This window comes from Rhamphochromis sp. 'chilingali' (assembly GCF_963969265.1).
Source record: "Rhamphochromis sp. 'chilingali' genome assembly, chromosome: 21".
NCBI classification, from domain to species: Eukaryota; Metazoa; Chordata; class Actinopteri; order Cichliformes; family Cichlidae; genus Rhamphochromis; species Rhamphochromis sp. 'chilingali'.
The window spans coordinates 13,612,394-13,635,923 of NC_137949.1; the positions used below are offsets into that span (position 1 = coordinate 13,612,394).

General features: G+C 39.4%; 1 protein-coding gene across 8 annotated transcripts in view; it reads right to left on the bottom strand.

Annotated features, from left to right (window-relative positions):
• kiaa1109 (KIAA1109) overlaps nt 1-22,955 on the bottom strand; it is an 80,299-nt gene extending 57,344 nt beyond the window's left edge. For all 8 annotated transcript variants that reach the window (XM_080870365.1, XM_080870371.1, XM_080870367.1 and 5 more), the window contains exons 1-25: nt 22,821-22,955; nt 18,768-18,903; nt 17,989-18,105; nt 16,371-16,449; nt 16,211-16,275; nt 15,838-16,012; nt 15,218-15,299; nt 14,939-15,132; nt 14,331-14,410; nt 13,968-14,118; nt 13,184-13,340; nt 12,680-12,758; nt 9,997-10,088; nt 9,696-9,813; nt 9,418-9,573; nt 8,684-8,781; nt 8,294-8,478; nt 6,115-6,221; nt 5,806-6,014; nt 5,422-5,640; nt 4,956-5,093; nt 1,666-1,842; nt 1,331-1,459; nt 608-727; nt 165-493 (exon numbers count right to left, since the gene is read on the bottom strand). In XM_080870365.1, the coding sequence (XP_080726491.1) occupies nt 165-493; nt 608-727; nt 1,331-1,459; nt 1,666-1,842; nt 4,956-5,093; nt 5,422-5,640; nt 5,806-6,014; nt 6,115-6,221; nt 8,294-8,478; nt 8,684-8,781; nt 9,418-9,573; nt 9,696-9,813; nt 9,997-10,088; nt 12,680-12,758; nt 13,184-13,340; nt 13,968-14,118; nt 14,331-14,410; nt 14,939-15,132; nt 15,218-15,299; nt 15,838-16,012; nt 16,211-16,275; nt 16,371-16,449; nt 17,989-18,105; nt 18,768-18,873 (3,362 nt within the window). In that variant the 5' untranslated portion in view covers nt 18,874-18,903; nt 22,821-22,955. The remainder of the gene's footprint in view (nt 1-164; nt 494-607; nt 728-1,330; nt 1,460-1,665; nt 1,843-4,955; nt 5,094-5,421; nt 5,641-5,805; nt 6,015-6,114; nt 6,222-8,293; nt 8,479-8,683; nt 8,782-9,417; nt 9,574-9,695; nt 9,814-9,996; nt 10,089-12,679; nt 12,759-13,183; nt 13,341-13,967; nt 14,119-14,330; nt 14,411-14,938; nt 15,133-15,217; nt 15,300-15,837; nt 16,013-16,210; nt 16,276-16,370; nt 16,450-17,988; nt 18,106-18,767; nt 18,904-22,820) is intronic.
• Between the last annotated feature and the right edge of the window lie 575 nt (nt 22,956-23,530).

Below are 23,530 nucleotides of genomic sequence, written 5' to 3' on the forward strand. Positions count from 1 at the left end.
CTTTTACATTCTCCAAAACCTGCAATTATTACTGGTCTCCCATTTATCTCATGGGTGCTAGTGACCGCACTGCTGGAAAGCTGAGATAAAAAAACAAATTTAACTTTTTTCTTTTTTTAAATAGTGGCTTGGAAAACAAAATGCTTAGATTTGTTTTCTTCTACCTTTTGGTTTGAGCATCGTGCAGTTCCAGAAATTGCCTCTGCACTTCACATTTGGCTGGGTGGTCAGCAGCCAGGGCAATATCTGCCGTGATGAGGTTCAGGTTGACTGCACCCGCCTCCAGCCAGACAGAACGTCGCAGCAAAGGCGGCTGACCGAGACCCAACGGCTGACCCGGACCTTGACCCTGTCCAGCCGGCTGCAGCCTGGTCACTTCAGCGTGTTGTTGTTCAATGTACTGCCGGATGTTTACATCCTGCACCACAGCGCTGATGCCCTCGCCCACTGCCTGGTTGTGCAGGTTACAGTTGGCTACACGAATAATGCCCGTCTGGAGGTGGGGAAGAAGAGAGAACAGAGAAGATCCTCAAAAAGTATAGAAAAAGAAACATTCTGAAGTTAAACAGTTATAGCTTCAGAGTTTTGGTTTTTTTACGCTCATTACCTTGATACTGGCAGCACAGCCATGCTCGACAATGAAGAGGTCAACTCCATCCATGGCCAGGCGGGTCATGGTGTACTTCAGCTCCTCGGATGTGCGACAGTGACCGGGGAGGCAGCTCAACTGAAAGACAACCATCATTTAGTAGCAGAAACTTTTGAACCTTTACTAAAAGCCAAGCTGCTGTTTAGTGTTAGACTATGCTTTAAATACTGCTGCACAGCCTGTAGACACAGTGGCTTAGACACTAATGAGGGCTTTTAGGCAGCATTTTCAAAAATATCCTTGTTAGTATTCGTATACAGACAAGACACTTTGTGAGACATGTTCCATCATTTTATACATCATGGTGCTGTGTATGTACAGCTGTTCCAAGCAGATAAATAGATACGGGTTAGACTTTTTTCTCAGACTTTGTTTTTCTGTGAGAAAAAGTGCACTTTCTGAGTCATGCATCATTAAAGAAAGGCTCAAAGTGGTCTCAGTTTATTTTCTGGTCTCATTTGAACATTTCATTTCACAAAGGACAGCTCGGGCCAGCATTCAAATCTCACAAAAAGCAGCCATCAGCCATAATGATCTAATTTAGCAGCTTCCAGTAAGCAATTCAGACACACGACTGCTAACTAGTTCAAACCGGAGCCTGACAGCAGAGAAAGTGAAAATGTGTTTAGAAATGAGTCTCAAATATCACGCAGTATTTCATTGTATGCTGTCTGGCTGCACCTTGGCATCGCAGATGCGACGATCAACACCGTGCTGGCAGATGACAGAGGGCTTGGGTTGTTCTAGCTGGAACTCCCGGGAGAACACGTGGAAAAGGAAAGTCTTAGCCCACTCAATCATGCTGGCCACCTAAATAATCACCACGAAAAACAGTAACAAGAAAATAAAATAGATACAGTGATTACGGGGGTTTGAAGCATGAAAAACATTATAGCACAGCACACTCTGACAAGCTTTTAAGTAAAAATTTGCACATTTCTTTAAAATTTGCAAACGCGGGTTTGATTTCTACTGTACTGGTGTTTAATTCCAGTTAATAAAACAGACTCACACACCTGTGGAACAGTGACCCTCCCAGTGAGCCCCCCAGCCTGCATATCAATAAGCCATGCATACTCCAGTGTGTCACTGCCCAGAGGAAGGCCCTGAGCGGAGAACATGGCATGGGCCCTCATCTGTAGGCCAGACAGACTCAGGTGGCCGTCTCTCAACACCCCATCAGCTGTGGGACGCTGTCACAAAAGAAAGGATTTGCACTTACAAAACCATCATAAATTGATATGACACGATGCTTTTTTTCCCCCCTAACGTGTAACCTGTGACAACGTTCTTTAATAAGCCTCCAGATTTTCCGTATTCCAGATTTAAAGAGTGCATATTATCTAGCCAAGGGAGGGAGATGAAAACACATTCTCTGTTGAGGATTAGTGAAAGATCTAGCCAAGGGAGGGAGATGAAAACACATTCTCTGTTGGATTAGTGAAAGTTATTAACTCAGCAGCAAATAGGATCTAACACAGCTAAAGATTACAAATTCTGTGCAGTTGCACAATATGCAGCTGCTTATGTAAATATGCGGCTATAGCAAGTAGGGCTGAACGATATATCGCATTTGCGATAATATCGCGACATGATCAAGTGCAATTTTCTAACCGCAAAGGCTGCGATTATACTCTGGACATGTCCAAATTCATGGGCTGCATCCTCCTGAGGCCGCATTTGTAGACCGATTACGTCACAGCGACGTGCCGAAGGCTGTCCAAATTACTACCATATCCCAGAATTCATAGCGCGGCCCAGCCAAACTCCAGTTTCCAGCAATGGCGGCCGCTACTAAGTTTTAAAATTACTCATACTAATCTTTCTGGGTCACAAAATAAACTTTTAACATATTTTCAGGCGAGAAAGTAGTTGTGTAAACATCAAATATCTGCTCGGTTTATCAAGATATCCCATATTTGCAAAAGTGCTTCGACGTTTTCAGAGGCGTCTGCTACCCACCAGCTCGACAGCTAGCCGGGAGCTCGAGGGTTACTGATGCGGCCGAGAACGGCACAACTCCCGGCACATCATTTTCAGATCACCGCGGAGTTTCGCTACTCGGGTTAAACGTAATATATAAGTCACTTAGACAACCTAAAAATGTTATTGTTGGGCTTTTTTCAGTGTTTTGTTTGTTCGTGAGTAAATCGGTTTGGCTGAGATTAAAGTTATTAGATTAGATAAAATAAAACTTTATTAATCCCCCGGGTGGGTTCCCCCTTGGTTTTCACACAGCTGACTAAACCGTCAAACAGAAAACTTATTAAACAGAAGTATGAGACAGTCGAGAATTTACACCAGTGTCTGGTTATATTTTAGATAGCAAGAAGCAGACGGCCGAGTTTATTAAACTCCACCGAGACAGCGGTGACGCTAATCAGAACTAGACCGTCCAATTTCACGCCTTTAAACTTTAAAGGCGTGTTTGTGTGTGTGTTTATACAATTGCTATTATGTTTGCACTTTATGTGTAATGTTACTGACTGCAGAGATCAGTAAGATGTGTGTATTTTTTATTTATTAGTTTTATTTATTTAATATTATTTTTTAATTGAATGACTGTCTAGTAGTTCACAGATGTCGAAAAACTGAGTGTGGTAAAGCCACTGATTTTTTTATGTATATTTCTGCAATCTGCACATTGTACTGACTTTCATTTTAATGTTTACACCAGGGTTCCTTGCCAGCACTTTATGCTCAGATGTTTGTAAGCTAAAAATAAACTATTGTGTATGTTCAAATATACTGTTGTGATTGAAGAAGTTAAATAAAAATGTCAGTCATCAATTCATGCATCACCTCATGTCATCATAACAGAGGTCTGTCTTCCAGGAAAGAACAGTTTAAAATTAATGTAATATAGTATTGGCCATACTATATGATGTATTGCTTGTCTTTGTTTAATAATACAGAAGACAAAGACCTTAAAAAATAATCGCATATCGCATCGCAATCGCAATATTGGGGCAAAAAAATCGCAATTAGATTATTTTCCATAATCGTTCAGCCCTAATAGCAAGCGCGATTCACATTATGCAACATCTACAGCAGCTTTTATGGTTTTTGAAGGACTGAATTGCCCTTTCAGCCTAAATTTTTAAAAAAAGTCAGTTTGTTTTTTTATTGCTGACTCAATTAAAATGCAAAGCCATATAGTTGCTTGACTTAAGTGGTTTCAAGTAATATCTGAATAAATTCAAGTTAATAGCAAAATTGCACTGAAAATACTACAAAACACAACTGCTGTCAGTTTAAAGGAAAGAGTGAAGAAATGGCAGAATTTGCTTAAGTTAAAGAACTTTGGCCAAATGTGATTAGTATGAGAAAAGTAAATTACACCAGCACCCTGGACGTCTCAGTTTATTGTCCACATTTGGGTAAACAGCTTTTGAAAAACACCTTCCAGTGTGGAGATTTTCACAAACTCAGTTTCTGCATTTACATGTGGACATGACAAACAAAGACTTACACCTCTCCTTATCTGACATCAGACTTTGCACTGTGTTACTGCTCCATCAGGCTGCCAATAGGCCAACATTTCTTAGGGGTTATATCATCACCTGTTGTTTCCTTGACAGAACTTGACAAAGGTGTTTGGATTTTCATGAGGACAGAGATTCTTAAACTAAAGCTGTATATCTATATTTAAAAAAAAGAAGAAGAAGAAGAAGAAGAAGAAGAAGAAAACAAACAAACATATATGTGTGTGGACACTAGGGCTGTGCGATATGACCAAAATCTCATATCCCAATATAAGACATCTATCATCCCGATAACGATATAAATTTTCTGTAAATATTTTAAAATATTTTAAAAACCACAAAGGTAGACATGAGTTGCATAGTATTCACCAACCAGTGATTAAGATCTACTTAATGTATCGAATTAGCCTGTTGTGACGATACTTAATCTTAGCTTGTATAAAAACAATCTGAAGGTTCAGCTGAAATACTGAGAAGTTGAGCAGATGTGCTCTAATGCTGTTTTAACTTCAGTTATTCATTTATGTTTACTCACTATAGCTGCATTAACATGATAAAGTGTAACTCTGTGCTCTCCTGCAGGACAGCCCTCTAAATAGGAATGTGGTCTGGGAGTCCAAAAATAGTGTAGCACTAAGATGCAGGTGCCTTGCGTCACTGAAAGGCGTAGAGGGAGTGAAATAGAAGAATTGTTTGCTGGAAATACACAAAGATGGGACTAGAAGTGTCTAAGACCAATCAGATCTAGTCTAATACTTATATATTTAGGAAACTCCATAAATCACAGGAGCCCAGCGTCAGCAGGTAGGTGAGTCTAATACCTGGTAGTTGTCACTGACAAAGATGTGAACAGGGGACAGGAGCAGCTGAAGCTTTGTCTCCTTGTAGCCCTTTTTCATCTCAAAACACAGCCGCTCCAAGAAGCCGGATGGAGCTTCGGGACCCTCGCTGCTGCAGTGCTGTAGAGCCCAGATACAGTAAGCAAACATACTGAGTCATCAGCACAGACACACACTGATGGAAACCTACTGATCAAAGATAATTAATGTATATTATCGAAGGTATACAATCTGTCTACCTGATGCAAATTTACATTCTTCCATTTTTCTTTTACCAATTAAAACACAATATTTAGTAACTGATTACTATACTTTAAAAATGGCTTATTTTGTTCGTCTTACACTTGACTGTTTCCCACTGCAGTGAGCAAATGCTTCATAACCATATTCTGTGCACTAACTCTGCTCCCCACCCCTCGTTCTCAACTACTTGTGTCATCAGTCTTACCACTGGCAGCCGGCCGTGAACTTTGTAGAGGTTAATGAGCACGGTGATGTCCCAGGGCCGCAGGTCAAGGGGATGGATGTCTGAGGTTTCTTTATGTTCGCTGTCTTCCATTCCCAGTGGAGACCAGCCAAGGCCCGAGGAAGTAGAAGTGGACAACACAGGGCTCGACACGGCTTCCTCGAAGTCTGTGTACATGTCATCCTCGCCAAAATAATTTTCCTGTGAGAACAAAATATGAGGGGGATTAGAAAATTGTTTAAAAAAAAAGGGCAACTTTTTCATGATTTCATTCCTCTTATGCTTACTTGGTGCTTATGTTATGAAGTGTCTATTAATAAATTGGTTCAGTGACTACATAGTAAGTCATAGTAAGAATTTCGGTACCTTGATGGAAATCAGAGCTCGGAGCAAAGGCCCATAGAGAATTATTTGAGAATCTGGTGACATTTCCATTTCCACATGAAGTCTGTCAGGGGGCAGCTCTGAGGGGTCAGTGGTTGCCCGACTGTGGGGCGCTGAAGCAGATGTGTGAGCCACTGAGGTGTGTTCTGGGGGCCGCAAAGCCGATAGCATGGATTCCTCCATCTCAGAAACTGGGAAAATAATCAGAGCGAGGTAAAACAACAGTATCTACACACGAATGTAAACAATGATGACAGATTTTAAAGAACTCATACTGAGCAGTTAGCTTACATGACTGTTTGAGTTGCTCATCAGCCTTCTGGGGATAAATGGGGTGCCAGGTGTAGTCAATGATAAGCAAAAAGTTGGGCACACTCCAGCAATCTACCCAACCAGATCTGATGTAAGGACGAGAAACACGGACACTCAGAGCACAGTCATAATGCTTTATCACCATTTCAGATGGATTTTACACTTTATCGTTTGCTTCATGACCCGTTCATCCGAGGACACAGCAGACGCAGCAAATAGGTCACGCCTGATTTCTCGGTAGCACACAGCGTGCCGGCTCAGAAAGTATTCGATCGTAACCTCCCAGGGGGTTATTGGGTGTCTGACAGTGCTGCGCCTGTGGGTCATGTATAATAAATGATCTGGATGTTGGTTATCATGTACCCAGTGCACAAGGCATGTGCATGTGCTGCCTAAATAGCAAAGGATCTTTACAATCTCTTTAAACTCCCACTGACCGAGTGGTTTACACATTTGCATAACAAGCCCAGGCTCAATTCCTAGTTTGTCAACACTAATCTCACACAGCTCTAATGTGAGCAAAACACATAACCTGATGAGTTTTGACAAGTAAAGCATTTACTGTACAAAATATCACAATACAAGATAAATTTGAAGCTTGATAAATAGGTAAGTTAGCTTTTAAACCTTGCTACACATCCATACATACATCTTTGTGGGGCTAGGAGTCTAACCAGACCTTCGTCTCCTCAGTCACCTGCACCAACCCCTCTAACTGGACAGAGACTTTCCCATGACAGCCAAGAGACAATATCTCCAGTGTATCCTGGGCAGGTTTGCCACGACTGAAATACCTCATCTGGGGGGCATAGTACTCAGACACCTGAAGCATCTCAGCTGCCTCCTTTTGATGTGGAAGAGCAGCTGCTCTACTCTGAGCTCCTCTCGAATGACCGAGTTCTTCACCTTACTGCTAACCGAGAGCCACAGATACCCTTTGGTGAAAGCTCATTTCAGCAATTTCTTTCTTTCGGTCACTACCCACAGCTTGTGGCCGTACACGGAACAATAGATTGACCATTAATCGCAGTTTCTCTTTTCCCGCTCCGCTCTCTCCTCTCCACCTCAGACCAGTACAATGCTTGGGTAAGGCTTACACATATAAGAACATTTAGATAGTACAGCAGCAGCACCCCACTTCTTTATGTCATCAGAAGAAAACAACATCTGCACAGAAGGTAGAATCATTTTGGAAACAAGTGCTGTGACCAGATGCAGGTAAGAATTGAGGCACTGTATTAAAACAAAGCTCTGTGGGGAGAGAAAAGGATAACAGTTGATGACAAGAACAGTTTGCTGCCTTTTTAAAAATGTGGGTATAAAATCTTTGAGGTTGTTCCACAGCAAACAAAACAAAAAGGAAAACATGTATCACGCCATTTCTGGATTCAAATCTTAATTCATGCAGTGAATAAACTAAAATAAATAAATAAAAAGAAATGGCGTAAAGAAAAAAAAGGAGACCTCAGAATCCCCCATCACCTACTTCAAGAAATACAAACTGAAGCTTTTGGAACAGCCCGCGCATTACTCTGCTTTGAACATCACTAAAAATTTGATGTGCAGCCCTTAAACATGTGCATGCAAGACACCCTAAAATATCTCAGAACACGAGATATGCAAGTAAGAGTGGTGATATTTCCTAAATCGAGAATAGAAACACCCTCGGGGGTTAAAACAAAACAAAAAAAAAAAACAAAAAAAAAACGGAGGGTTTGCGAGATGTGATATCTGTAAGCTATCCACGCTTTTACAATTACTGTTCATGAAATAACAAGATATGACTGCAACAGTGCAAGGCTTATTTTTAATTTTTAATGTCTGTATTTACTACTTTTGACTTAAATGGCACACAACTGCAGCTTCATCTTGCATAAGATGTATTCATGCTTCTCAAAAGGTCCCTTTTCTGAGTAGAAACGAGCTCCATTAAAACAAAGTCTACTTCATGTCACTTCAAACCAACATGGCAGCAACAACTGATCAGACCACAGCATGAAAAGTGCAGGTTAGTGCTACTCTTACTTGAAATTACCACCTACTATCTTTTTACCTCAGAAGTAAGAGATGTTACGGTGGTGAGTCATCATACTCTTTGCTAACGCACTCACTTTGTTCCCCCACAACTAGAGAGAAATGATTCCTGGCCTTAACTCACTCTGCGCGGGTGATGTTCCTCCACCTCGACTTGGCGGCTTTGGGAGGAGGAGCTCCTTGATTCTCCCCCGGCATGAACATGTCTGGGGGCAGCTTCATGTTCTGGTAGTCTTTGGCCAGGGTGAGCAGGGGGCAGCGGCTCGGATGGCACTCTGGCAGGGAAAGTCGCATGTCTGTATCTTCCGCCTGAGGAGGACAAAGTACGCGAACATTAATGCACCTACACATCTTCTGGAGTCACATTTGTGAGTAAAGAGCAAATAAATCTGTATCTATAAAATACTGCTTTGAAATGTTTTTTAAATAAGAAAATCCTTTACAACTACATAAAAAAAAATAGTTCTCTATTGGATATTTATTTTTGGAATAAACTATAAACCGATTCACTCACCTTTAAGCTGAAGCGGGTATGGCAGGTGGTTGGAACAAACTCATTGAAAGGCAAAGTGAAGTCTATATTGAGCGTCTCGCCGCAGGCTGCTAGGTACACTATAGAAGATCAATAATGCAATTGATTAGTTTGCTGTCCTCCTAGGATTAAGTAGAGTATACATATACTGTAAGATGTATCATGACTTAATAGAGTTAAAATGCCTTGGACATTAGCTGCCAACGTTAAAGAGGTACTAAAGCGTCGATTGCCTTCGTGCTCTACCTGGATGTTTTTCTTATACTTATCTCACAGCGTAGACACGACAAGCATAAACAGCAGGTTTATTTGACACACTGTAGAACTGTATCACTGTTATTACAAAGGCTCTGTGTTATTTCAAATACACATAACTTCCTTTAAAATGACACACGCAGAAAGGTACAGGACATCGTTAAACACATTTGCAGTAAATATTCAGTATGAGGTTTTTAAACTTCTAGGCTTATCTAATTAAGCATCTAAAACGCCCTATCAATCTCATCTTTTTATAACCGTACAGTACCCTTCATTTCATTTTAACTACTTTAACTTGCTGAGAATGAATGCTCGACCCGTAAAGTGACAGTTACTCAATGGCTGCAGCACCTCCAGAAAGCACAACTGCTCAAGATGTTTTTTAAACAAATTAAAAGTGATTTCTTGAAAACATTTCATTTAAAATGAACATCAGCTGTTCGGTGGATCTGTCTTACCATTCTCCTGTTGTTTGGTGGAACAGTCAATCCAGTTGTGTTGGTTTGCTGCCCAGATCATCTCAAACTGATGGAAAAGGATCTTGAACTTCCAGGAATACGGCACAAAAGAGTAGATATCGGGGGCGCTGTCACTCGCCCAATCCTGGATCAAATCTAAAAAAGAAAGGGAAAAGAAAAAGTGATTCTCGTAGACACATTTCTTTCAAGATTGTTTGGGATTTCCTGATGTGTCAATACGCACATGGCCAAATAAAAGAATCTGAAATCTTGCTCACCAGTGAAGAAGCTTTTCTGGGCGTAGATGAAATGGTACGTGGCCTTGTACACCTCAATCTCACACTGCCACGACTGGGGCATGTTCCATACCCGGGGGTAGCTGGCTATCACGTGGAACTAAAAAATAAAAAAATGGGAAAGACAAAACAAATTTTAACCTTTGAGGCGCCTTGTGTGTATGCAACACTGGTGTCTGCTTTGGCTCCGCTCTCCTTGAATGCTGAAGGAAATGTAATAACTTTCGAGAATCTCTCCAAAACGTCAAATGAAAAGCTTCGTTGCTGATTGCCTGCTACTTACAGCCAACATCTCAGCCTCCAGAAGGGTCCTGTACTGCATGCTGCTGGTGGTGTCCACATGAAGCAGCTGACCTTTGATGGTGGGAGAGTATCCTGAAGGCAAAAGCAATCATCTTTCAAAAGCTAGACCTACGGTTAAGCTCTTGGAAACACTGTTATTTACCAAAGCTGCTTATGTTAACTTCCGGGAACAGAGGTGAGCACTGACATAATTTCATCTGCTCTGTGTGACAAATCGTTACATCTCAAAAACTATGGGTGCTTTCAAGGTGAGACAAAGGTTTGGCTGTGGAGGAGTTTTATAATGTTGCTTTAGTTCATTGTCATTCGTTTATGCAGTTTTTCAGTCGTGCTGAGGTCTGAACTTTGACTGGGCCGTTGCAACCTTGATTCTTTTCTTTTTTAACTTGTAGTTTTACAACTGTGGTGGGAATGACTGTCCTGTTGCATGACCCAGCTGTTTGATGGCCTCACATTTGACTCTAGAATACTTTGGTATACAGAGGAGTTCATGGTCAACTCTATGATTTCAACGTGGCCAGGTCTGATTGTCCTTTTTACTCAGTACAAAACAATGATTCTGAATGATAAAACCTTAACTTTACAGTTACACAAGTCCTAAAGCAAATAGTTGTTAACAATGTTCCTTACAGGCCATGACTTAACAAATGTTGGCAAGCCTCAGTCTGTGTGCAACGCACAGAAGAGAGGAGCTGAGTAGTTGCAGCTTAGCATTGCATGGTTAACCTCACATACACCAATAAGTGATCACTTTAGGCAATCATTCAGCAATCTTTAATAAGCGATTAGTCATTTACTAAATAAGGAAGCAGGAGTTGAGTTAAAACAACTGTTATTTACTCTCGTTTAAATGTCTTCATTTTGTTTTTCAAACTATTTTTATATTTGTGAAATCATTCATAAGATTAGTGTTGTAATAAGATGCATTATGTAACTAAACTTTGTATTTAAAAGTTTAGTTACAGAAAAAAGGAAAAGAAAACAATCTCTAGGTCTTAGTAAGCTGAGTAATATCACAAAACAAAAGTGCACGTAATGTAATTTTAGAATTTTTACAGTGCAATTTATAAGAATGATTTCCATAATAGTAAACCTACACTCTACACACTAACGTACCAAAGATTTTAATAGTTTAAATCATTACAGCCCCTAAATTGAATTTAAATTATATGGAGGATGTTGCACAATTTACTACATTGGTTCACTTTAAGAAAAAAATCATGTTTAGGAAAAAAGTAAATTATGATTTATTAAATAACTGCCAGCAGAAACTGCAAAATTAAATTTAGCACACTTAAACATTATTGAGAAATAGGGCTGCCACGATTAGTCGACTAGTCACGATTACGTCGACTATTAAAATCGTCTACGACTAATTTAATAGTCGACGCGTTGTTTGAAGCTTTGTAAGATCACAAAAGATGCAGGAATGAGTAGTAGGATTTAAGAGTGTAATAACGGACTGAAACAGAAGATGGCAGCACTGCGTGTACAAGGATGCCAGCTGCCGTTAAACCCCGAAGAAGAAGCTGTGTCCCATAATTCATAGCGCGGCCCAGAACAGTTGTCAACAATGGCGACAGCTAGTTAGTTTTAATATTACTCTTATTATTCTTTTTGGGTCACAAAGTAAAGTTTAACATATTTTCAGGCGAGAATGTAGCTGTGTAAACCTCAAATATCTGCTCAGTTTATCAAGACACCACGTATTTGCAAAAGCGCTCCGACGTTTTCGGAGATGTCTGTTACCCACCAGCTCGATAGCTAGCCGGGGTTCAAGGCTCACTAGAGCCAGTGAAAACACCGGACTCCCGGCAAATCGTTTTCAAACCCACTGCCGTCTTTCGCTACTCAGGTGAAACATATATGTCACTTAGATAACTTACAAATGTTATTGTTTGGCTTTTTTCAGTATTTTATTTGTTCCTGAGTAAATCGGTTTGGCTGAGATTAAAGTTGTAGTTTTTACACAGCTGAATAAACGTCAAGCAGACAACTGATTATCAGAAGTGTGAGATGCTCGAGAATATACTGTGCTGTTATATTTTAGATCGCAAGGAGCAGACGGCTCAGTTTATTAAACTCCACCGAAACAATCTGCAAATGTAATTAACATTTAATAAACTATCATTTTGTCTTTATTTTTAGTTAGCACATTCCTTAAACACTTAAAGCTGTAAGCTAATGATAGTTATATAAGAGCAGATGCATGCTGGTGCAATAAGCTGTACGTTTTATGTCCAATAGATGCATGATCTGATTAGTCGACTAATCGCAAAAATAATCAGTGACTAGTCGACTATCAAAATAATCGTTTCTGGCAGCCCTATTGAGAAATGAATTTGATGAATATCAATGGTAATAAATATCTGAAATAATAATAAAAACAGAGATACCCTCATCTTCATCATTAGCCATACTATAAGCAGCTTGAAGAATCCATCGCTGTACACTTAAATGAACTTCTAGTGAGATCTGATAAAGCTGCTTATCACAGTAGCAGTTCAGCCATTATTAAGTGTAAAAGATGATTACTACATGATGAGAAAACTGCTGCGTGCGTCTACATTAACCAGGGCTGACCTTGAGCCAGGGGGATATTTGCTGATGTGAACACTCATACTTTGGTCTACTGCTGTTATTTCAGTGAAACACACACTTACCATTCTCTCCCACAGTCATGGGGATGTTGACTTCCAGGTAAGAGCCTGCACCTACATTCACATGAATGGCATTGGTTTCCTAGTAACAGGGATGAAGACGTATCAGAAGAGAGAGAAAGCAAGCAGCAATATCATACATGCTGTCAAATTATGAGTGGGCGCTTCAGAGAATAAAAATACAAGAAAGAAAAACATCACCTAATCTGAAGAGAAATGTGTTCAAAAGATGTAATAAAATGACAATCTTTCCTGACTCAAGCAATTTTAGGCTTTTATTCAACGTGTATTAATGGTGTTATTTAGTATGCACTTCACATGCTTTGTGAAGATCCCTGCACTGCTCCAGGAAGAAAATATGAAAAAGCATAAAACATGAACCAATATCAATAGCTCAAACATGGTGAGATATAAAGACAAAGACGAGGAGAACAGCAGGGAGACGAAGACAGATCAAAGAGTTTGGCAGGGGGAAAAAAAGCAGACAGGAGAGAGAGCAAGAGTCACCCTGTTTTTGGTGAAAAGCAGATCGATGGTGGCGTCAGCAATGATGTTCATGCGAAGCTCGAAGGCCTGGATCTGCCTGGGTTTTCCCGGCTGTGCCACCTCAGTTGCCTTCATGGCCTGGTAGTCTGCAGGCAGGAAGAACTTCCACAGACAGTCCCTGAAGAAGGTAAAATCATATTATAGAGCCAAGTCTAAATACTTACAAGTGTGAACTAATCATACCATCGGGGTGTTAGAATAAAAGACTTGATGACACCCCCCCCCCCTTCAGCCAGTTTCTACTGGCACATCTCTAAACTAAACTGTCCAGTAAATCAGGAGTTTTCTTTCTGTCATCAATCAAAACCAAACCCAATCAGTTTTGATTGGCTGCCTTCCAGAAGCCAGCCCTCTGCAAATACTGAAGCTGGATTTAATTTCTTTCCTGGTTCGTGAGCAATAGGTCATCATCTCAAACACATTCATTCATGTTTTAGTTGGAATGAAATCTAAAATATGGAAGTGCATAACGACAGTTCTCCAGTTCATACCACATCACTGTAAATATGCTTGAAAGTATAACTGAGCCAGGATTAATATGTCTGGGCAGCTCACCCAAGGAAATTCTGTGTGTGCAATAATAAGTTTGTGGTATTACAGTGACAAAATCCTGAGCAGGACCTGTATGAACTACAATTAAAAACAGAGATGTCTTTAAAACTAATACCTCCAACTGTCAGCTTGTACTCTAAAAACCTATTAGTTCAGGTTTCATGCTGATTTTGTTTTGTCCATCTGTGCTCACCTCTGCCGGTCTGCCCAGGGCCCATAGTTGAAGTCAGTTCCTTTCCCACAGACGATGTCCAGACCCCAGCAAGGAGGCAGGTCCTGCAGCTTATCATCCTCACTGCTCGTCTCTGCTTCCTCGCCACTCTCCTGCTCGACAGGAACCAGACCTGGACACATACACAGTGAAAACGTCAAAACCTGGGTATCAGCAGAAGGCTGAACAAAAATACACAACTGCACTAAAAACAATCAAGAATATACTTTAATAGAGACAGCATACTGGCTGGCAAATTTTACATTTAGTGTCAGCAGCTATCAGTTATTCATGTTAATGTCTTAGCACAGAAATCTCAGCGGATGTGTGCATGCATGAGCTTACCTGGTTCATCTTGGTAATAGTAGATGTCAACATCATTGGACTGCATCACAACAAAGCCCTCTCCCATCAGTCTGGGGGGTCTAGATGAGAAATTCACAAAATGACAATTCGGGGGCAAATATGTTAAACAGAGACTTGGAACTCTGTGGCCTATTCTTCTATACTGTAAACCCATGATCTTTAATGCAATGCAATTCAGTCTCAGTGTACTTGAAAGAGCGACATTCACTTGGCAGCGTAATTGAGTAAAAAACAGCAGTCATTAAAATAAAATTATTCCAAGGTAACAAAAATCTTCTACTTGTGTTTTGTACAAACTAGATGAAAAATACAAACCCAGTCTCATCCTGTCTGTTCTTAAGATTCACACCATAGATATGCATGCGGCAGGATAGATGAGAAGCACTACGGAGAACTAGCACTAGTCATTATAATATGCTTAAAGAAATACGTGGAAATAAAGAAATAGGATATTCTTCAAGCCGAGTTATTTTTTGGGCTACAACTCCTCTAAAAATGCTTTGAGGTAAAAAGTTTTATTATCAACAACACTGTAAACAGAGAAATACTGTTTATGTGCTTATCTTTGTTAGATGACTTGAACTCACTCGTCATTCTGCATGCCCAGGTAGCGAGGACTGGGAACCAGCATGACCCGCACATTCTCCAGTGAGCCTTTGACAATGTGCATGTACTGGTCCAAGTGGCTGGAGGGAGGTTTGGTGGCATACGTCAGGCAGGCATCCTCAAAGTTCATGCACAGAGTCTGTGGAAGGTAGTGGTTCCCAAATGCTAAGCGGCCCTACAAGACAGCAAACACACATTATTTTTTTATTAAATTGTATTACATGCCTCTAAAAGGTTTTGAGATGTTCTTAGGTACTTACAGTGCTGATGTTAACTTTGATGACGGGAATGAGGGACCGCCAAGATGATGAGGGATCCTGACTTTCAGCTTTAATGTTGACACTACACAAGAAACAGAAGACAGTTTCACAATCTTTAAGTAGAGGTGTGATTCTAGTCAGTTCAACTAATTTGACTGTCAGCAGGAAACGACAGTAGCTCTGTTCTGTCTGCACTTCTAATCCACTTGGTAACAACAGATAGAAAAGGGTGTGACATTATGCAACTTTTTCAGCAGCTGTTTATCATTCACAACCACTGAATGTGCTCTTTCACTCATTTCTGTTCTGCTGAACTGAAACCATACAGACATGCTGAGAAAATATAAAAAGCTGTACTCCCAAAAATGTTATCACAATTAAAAAACAAAATATACACTTTTTTTAAAAAAGGTAAACAAGCATTTAGACTGTTGCATGTGTTCTTTTTGTTTCAGATATAGCTAAAAACTGACAAATCATCCAAAGGCATTTTTATTTGATTTTAAGGTAACACAACTAGAGCAATTAACAACTTAGAAACTTCAAATAAGACTCATGTCTTACAAAGAATTTTAACACTGGATAAAAAGCAAAGTTGCCCGATGATGCCGTAGTTATACCTTTCCAGTGTCTTGTTTCTGTCCTCTCGCCCCCTCTCTTCATCTTTTTTGGGCCTTTGAAGCGTGGGTTCCAGTCCAAAGGTCTCCTGCAGTCGTGCGTAGAGGTCAGTCCGGTTATAGACATGGAACTCAAAGCCGTTGACAGTCACGTAAAGCCTCGTCTCTGCCTTGGGATCTGATGCAAAAACAGAGACAACTCAGAACTCAAGGTGATGTTGCCACATGAAACTAACTCAGTTAGAAAAGTTGCATCTTGATAGTCAAACATAGATAACCCAAGATTTCCAATATATACATATATTTTTTCTGTGGTGGACTAACATATGCATTTAAAAGTTTAATCTAAGCAGTCATCAAATACTTCTCTACTCACCATGTTGTTTCTGTTTTGGATTATACATTTTCCACCAACGAAATATGAGAAAGCCATCCTGTATCCTGTAACACACACAAACAACAATCAGCATGCAAATTATAAGATAAGAGTGGGACGGATGGAGGAGAAGCAACAACAGAAACATCGGTCAGATTACCTGATAGACATGTCTTGGTTGATGTAGTAGACATCTCTGAACATGACCTTCCCTGACAGAACAGAGAAGGAGAAGGAGCCTGTGCACAAAGGCAAAGTTGAACAGTGTGAGCATGTTTTAAAATGGCAACATAAAGTGTTGGTTTTACTATTAAACCGTACTAGTAACATCCTGCAAATTTCTTTGGATTTGATTGCAATGTCTTCAATTCAAGCTTAACCAGTTAAATGAATCATTACAGGTGTGGGATTAGAGCTCTGGGTAGCTCCCCAACTGGGTCTAGACTGGGTCTAGAGAGTATTTTAAATTCAGGGAATTTAAAATAGAAAGTAGCTCGTCCACAGAAGGACTGGTAGCTCCCCTTACGATAAGGGTTCAGATCGCGCGAACAGGTGTGGGATTAGAGCTCTGGGTAGCTCCCCAACTGGGTCTAGACTGGGTCTAGAGATTTTAAATTCAGGGAATTTAAAATAGAAAGTAGCTCGTCCACAGAAGGACTGGTAGCTCCCCTTACGATAAGGGTTCAGATCGCGCGAACAGGTGTGAAATGTGTGTGTTTAGTTAGTTAGTTTGTTTTAATCAATTTTAAATCATGCTTTTTATTTGTTTTTGTTTCTAATGTCTCTGTAAAGCACTTTGAATCACCTTGTTGTTGAATTGTGCTATACAAATAAATTTGCCTTGCCTTGCAAAACTGCAATTACAGAATTATAAAAGCTCTGGTACAATAACAGCAGCATGGGTGTTGCTGGGATATTTAATCGCACTTTCACTCTTATCAAAGAGAGAGAGAAAAAACACCCCAAAAACAATCTTAATTACGATCTAAATCAGCAAGTGGGTCTGAGTCTGTCACTGAGTGAGAAGGATGAATTTGATTTCCTGTTAATAATCTCTTTTGGCTCATAACATGTCTTTCTCAGTTTCAATTACTTCATGCAAACAGAGCGACAGCACCTGAGTGCTTCATGCATTATCATCCAATGTAAAGCTTCCTCACACTGGTGAAATTCCTTTCCACTGACTGACGAGACAATGTCTAACTCGCTCCAAAAATCCACACAGAACCACAAAGGCTAATGCCTTCCTGTAAATTCATGCAGGATTGAGTTGAAGCTAAATGATAGCGAAACACACCTGAGGCATGTTTGAACCTGCTTAACACCTGACACAAATATGTCAGTAAAAAGTATACATTCTCTTTATCTGGATAGAAAAGTCAATCGCAAACAAAAGGGTGACTGCTCAGTTTGTACCAGCATATGTTGGCAAAGAGATGTCAACTACGCCTTGCTCTTCTCATTAAACTTTCATGCTGCCTTTGTTGTCATTTTGCATTTCTCATTCATGCTGTCAGTCAGGTTCAAGTTTGTGTTTAATTGATATGCGTTTTTGAAAGAGAAGCTCACATCCTAAAAACTAAGTAAGGTTTCATTGGATTGTGGATTGTGTCACCCATGTTTAGAAAGTCTGGTATTGTTTGCTCAGATGCTGTGGATATAATCACTAAGAGAACCTGGCTCATCATGAAATATTCAGCAGATTGAGTTAACGCCTTCAACTGAACGCTTCCTCCTCCCTATTCATCACTGTGCGACAGAGCTCCTGATGAACACACCGATGTGAATGTAGCCATCCTTGTAGAGTCTGTTGATGATGAGGGTGAGAATGAGGCCAATGTTGCGCGAGTTGTAATAAGTTAAATAGATAATCCATCCACAGGACAGAATGGTGGCTGAAAGGGGAAAGAAAGAACATGATTTCAGTCAGTAAAATTAATTTTAAGAGTTACAGAAGCTTCTGTCTGCTTGTAAACATAACAATTTAGTAGGCCAACACTTTCAAATATAATCACAATGCTTGATTAATCTCTGTTGGGTCAAATTCTGCAACAGCACAGCATGAGTACTAGTAACACATTAGGAACCCCACCTGAAAGTACTCTGTTTCCTTAGGCACTATAATTGGTAATGCAGATGGAATTCATATACACTCCATTTCACCTGCTTTAGTGCAAATTCAGGTGAACCTGCTCTTCTCTATAAAAAGATGGGGTATATATTCCTTAATGACTGAATCCAGACATGGATTAAGCTTAAATTCAAAGGACACCTGCTTTTAAAACGTTTATCTAGGACTATACTCAGTCCTAGAGCTCAGTACAATAAAATGTCCAACATGTCAAGAGAACACATAAACGTACTGTAAACTGAGCTGAATCATTGCTATGCATTCAACACCGAGTATAAAGGCCAAAAAAATGCCCTTCGTGTGCAGTGAAGTGAATTAAATTGCACTCTCATAAAGATGCATTGACTGAAATAATATTACTGCTGCAAAGCCAATATTTGGAACACATACAAATTAAGTGTCTCCATAAAATTTTTAACTACTGACCAACAAGAAGCCAGATGAAGTTGGAATCATGCTTGGTAAGGAAATTATCCAGATCCACAAAGCTGGGGAAGGTGCTTTCATTGGTTTTGGCAGCATGTCCATCCATGGCTACAGGCTCGCAGTCAGGTGTCTAAAACTGAAATGATCAAATGTCAAATTAGTTTCACTGGCACATGAACATGTTTAAGTATGCAATGAACTACATCACTGCAGAGAAAGACAAATACTATCAATAGTGACTTGTTATAACCATCATGCAGATAAATACAAGATTAAACTTTTTTTTTCCCCTTTAGAAACGTCTCTGCATCCGCACAGCTGCCTCCTCAGGGGGGTGAGTCAACAACTTAAAATTATTCTTGGAAATCACAGGAACTGTTTTGGTACATAGAGTTCCAGATTTCCAAAGGGGCCTTCCACTTTCTCAGTGCACAATTTGAAAGCCAGCATCTGTGGAAGCACGGGATGGTATTAGTGGTCACTACATGAACATTTTGCACATCCGTGAAGAATAAATTCTGAACAAGCTTTGGAAGTTTTAAAGAAATACTGGCATCCAGATGTCTTTTGTAGGCAATGGCTTGAAACTTGTTCAAACTATATTCTGGATGTTATGAGTCTGAACTGCATGCCTAGACTTATTAAGAGCTGAAAAGTTTAGACTCATTGTGAAAAAACAACAAAGGAAGTCCTGAAGAGCAACTAAGATCCTGTTTACAGTCTTGCTAAAATCAGCAATAATGCAAAACACTAAATATGTCTGTCACAACTGCACCACACTCAAAATGATTAAAAAAAAAACAAACAAAAAAAAAAAACCCGATGATAATAATAACAATAATAATTAAGTTTCTGGCTCTAATATGTTTTCCTTTAAAATTCTTTAATATAGAGTTTAAATAAGTCAAAAATTTTTGCTTTTCTGCTTTTATTTCCATTTTATAGTGTCTTAACTATTTTGCAAACTGTGTCGTACATAATGATAAATGTGCGTTATCAAAACTGCTGCATCGACACAGCAAGTTACATGTTAGAACTACACTATGTCTACACTGGCAGGGCTGCATCATATTTGGCATAAAATTTGCATCACAAAATCTGGCAGATTAATTTGCAAATATGATTCTGTAAAAGAGAAATAATAAACAAGATTGGCGGGCAAAAGGATCATTGCTTGTTTCATCTTATATCCTGTGGTCATATCCCTCCAAGTTATAGTTCACATCCCTGTAGACATGAAGCAAAGATGCAGCAGACATTTTCACACATTAGAACATAACTGTCTGAGTCCATTGGGACTCATGTACAGACAGGCAAGCCCAAAGCATGAAAATAATAAAATTAGCATTAGTTATTAGTATATAGTTAACTTACTGTGAAGTTTTTTTTTTAAGATTTCAAACCAGTCACATAATACATATTTCCAGTACATTACAGTACAGTACAGTATGCATAACATGACGCACAATCATAATTAGGAAAATGCGTAACTACTTTGCATGTTGTGGCTCGTTCAGTTATTTGTATTTGCTTCAATGATTATTAGTGACAGGAGGCTGGTGAAAGGCTCATGTGTGCCCGTGTATGCTGTGATCTCAGTCACCCCATGCTTAAAGGCTTCAATACTGTACACACAAACACAAATCCTCATCTAATCCACCCCAAACATTGTTGGCTGTAAAACCAGTGAGATGAAAACAATCCCAGCACAATTTCCAACAGAAAACACAGTTTCTAAAAGTTTCTTTCTGACAGATACTACATGTAACTACATGTGTTTGCTTGTCACATTTGAAAGACTTTAAATTAACGGACGTTTCTGATCTCACATGGACCTGCTAGATGCTAATCCTGCTGTGGCTGTCGGTTTCTCTTCTGAAGCAAATTATAAGGAAATGGGCAAAAGATCCTTTAGGTCATTGTGTTCAAACCTGCCCACATTCCAGAATCTTACTTCCTGGCTAGCCTACCATGATTCCTTATCATAAAGCTTACCTCACTCTTCTGTATATCCAAAACACACAGGAAGAGTACTAACAGCGAACAGAAAGAGAGATTATATTTCTCTCATATTAGCTTCTCTTCAGTGGCTCCCTTTTAAATCGAGAAGTGATATTAAAAAAAATTTCCTTCTAACATACAATTTCCTCAATGATCGTGTTCCCATCACATTAAAGTCATCATAGCATTACATTATGATGATGCACTGAGCACTTCTTCTCCCCTCTCATCTTTTCATATCACTCCTGGTGTGAGATTTACACTCTCATGTTAAAGCAAAGTGTTAATACATTAAAACGCCAAACCTCTCTAAAATACTTTAACTCACACCATATTCTGACATGCATTTCCAGCTAGTACAACTACGACTTTCGCTGCTATTTTTAAAATCAAATGAAAAAAAAAGGGATCAACTTGACTTGATAAACCACAGAACATATAACCACTTGCAAAGCTAAAACATAGACTCTACACTGTTAAGAGTAAATCACATTTTGCATGGTTGTCTGAAGCATTAATTTAACACAGAAGTCTGAATGATCATCAGCCATCATGATGTTTAAATCATATGTTTTAAAAAAAAAACAAAAAAACAAAAACAAAACTGTATTCTGGAAATACCCAGACTACGTATCCATTCCTGTAAGGCAAGTTCAGGTTTTACAATCTAGCACATGATATGAGATGCTGGCTTTCAGGAAAGATCAGCGTTGGCAATCACTGACTCATAATTGTTTTCTGCAAGCTCAGTGTTTTCACTTTAGGTTCATAATGGTGACTAGATTACAGCAAGAAGTCATCATCTGAAGTAAACAACACCCATCAGTCTTTAGTTTGTAAACAACAATTATGTTAACTAACTTTTTCATGCCAACGACCATTCAATGGGCACACTGAGCAGAACTACTGCATAATTCAGTACATTGGGGGGGGGGGGGGGGGGGGACGACGACACCCTTCTATTCTTCATTAAAGAGGTGCATTATAAACATATACACATTTTTACACAATGAGCAAATGTACAACACACTGGGATGTCTTAAGAAAAAAGTGCAATTTAAGTCTCTTTCTATACTTAGTGAGTCTACTGTCACTGAGCGTTCATTACAATTTCATATCCTAGTGGATAAATAAAAGTACAAAACCCTGTTATAACTACACAGTACTTTTTTATGTCCAATTCAAACCTTCTAAATAGACTGAAAAAATACTCACTTACTGATATAAAAGTAACTCATAAGCATGCGGGCATGAATTATCAGCCACAGATGCACCTGTTCCTAACATCATTATTTTTATTTAGGAGGGATTATAAATGCTAGCTTGTGGTTGGGATTCTGACAACAAAAAAAACAAAGGTACACAAACAATCGAGGCGCACTGTCCCATTGCCGTAGTTGAAAAAGGCTATACAGAGAATCCATAGCTAAGATGACTGGCAGATTAAAAGCCCCAAAATATGTGCATTAATTTGATTATCAGCATTATATTAGCGCACACAGGTAACCAAAGAGCAATTAAGACGTTTAACCCAAATAAATGTCGGACTGCAAGATGAACCGAACGTGGCAAAAAAAATAAAAAATAATGGGGAAGTTGTCTGTCAGTTTGCCTTTGTTGACAGAGGTAATGACATACATAAAAGGACATCGCTGCATCATTTTATAGAAGGCCAGGTGTGAAACGATTACTCACTCCAGCTCAGTGTAATCTGGAATCCAGAGACACCTGAAACTAACCACACACCTAGCTAATCCCAAGTCTTGAGCAATTTCCTGAGCATTACCTACAACAAACAAAAACTGTTGTTGAATTTAGCTTATCTTCCTATCTTCTTTTTAAACATTCGTAGCAAAAGTCTGAGTTACTGATTTGTCCTCTGCAGTCAGCCTCCTTCTTTGCTAATGACGTATTAAGCCATTAATTTAAGAGCCGCTCAATATCATAACGTTAGCACTGAGGTTAGCTAGCATGCTAATGACAGCAGGCCGCGCCCTCCAACTTCTCCTTTTCTGAACTGTCAAAACAAAACAGCTGGTGTTCCTTACATACCTTAATATCCTCAGTAAAGAATGGGCTTTCATCTTTGCTCCAGTTAGCCCGGAGTTTCTGTCCTTTAGTAGTGTCGGAAATGACCACAGCTAGCATCCCCGGTGTGTACTATTTACCTGCCAGGCAGACGACCAGTTAGCATCTCTTCCTGTTGTGACGAGACCGGCCACAAAAACTACCAATAGGAAAAAAGAGCCAAGGCAGCTTCTGACCAATTAGATGAGAGCGTGACACACAGCTGACAGACATTCTTCCTGCCTCCCAGCGTGATTGTATTTGTGACAATGGTGTTTGACGTCGTATTGGTTACATAAAATCGATATACCGTAACATAAAAATTACTTCATGCATTAAAATAATACACACATTACTCTGTGAGTTGCTAGAGTATTAAACAAAGAGCACATACTGATCAGAGATGCTTATATTTTTCATAAATGATGACTTTATTTTTGTCGGTTTCGGATTAGTTTTCATTATCTTGAATTTGTTCTTCATTTTTTAATCACTACAACAACAACAACAAAAATAATAATAATAATAATAATAATAATAATAATAATAATAATAATAATAATAATAATAATAATAATAATAATACAATATTGAATTTAATGTATTTTTATTTTTCCAGTTGCCTAGTCCTCTGTTTTTGTGAACTATAACTTGAACATCACTCTTCACGGATGGTACCTACCTTCAAGCTGTTC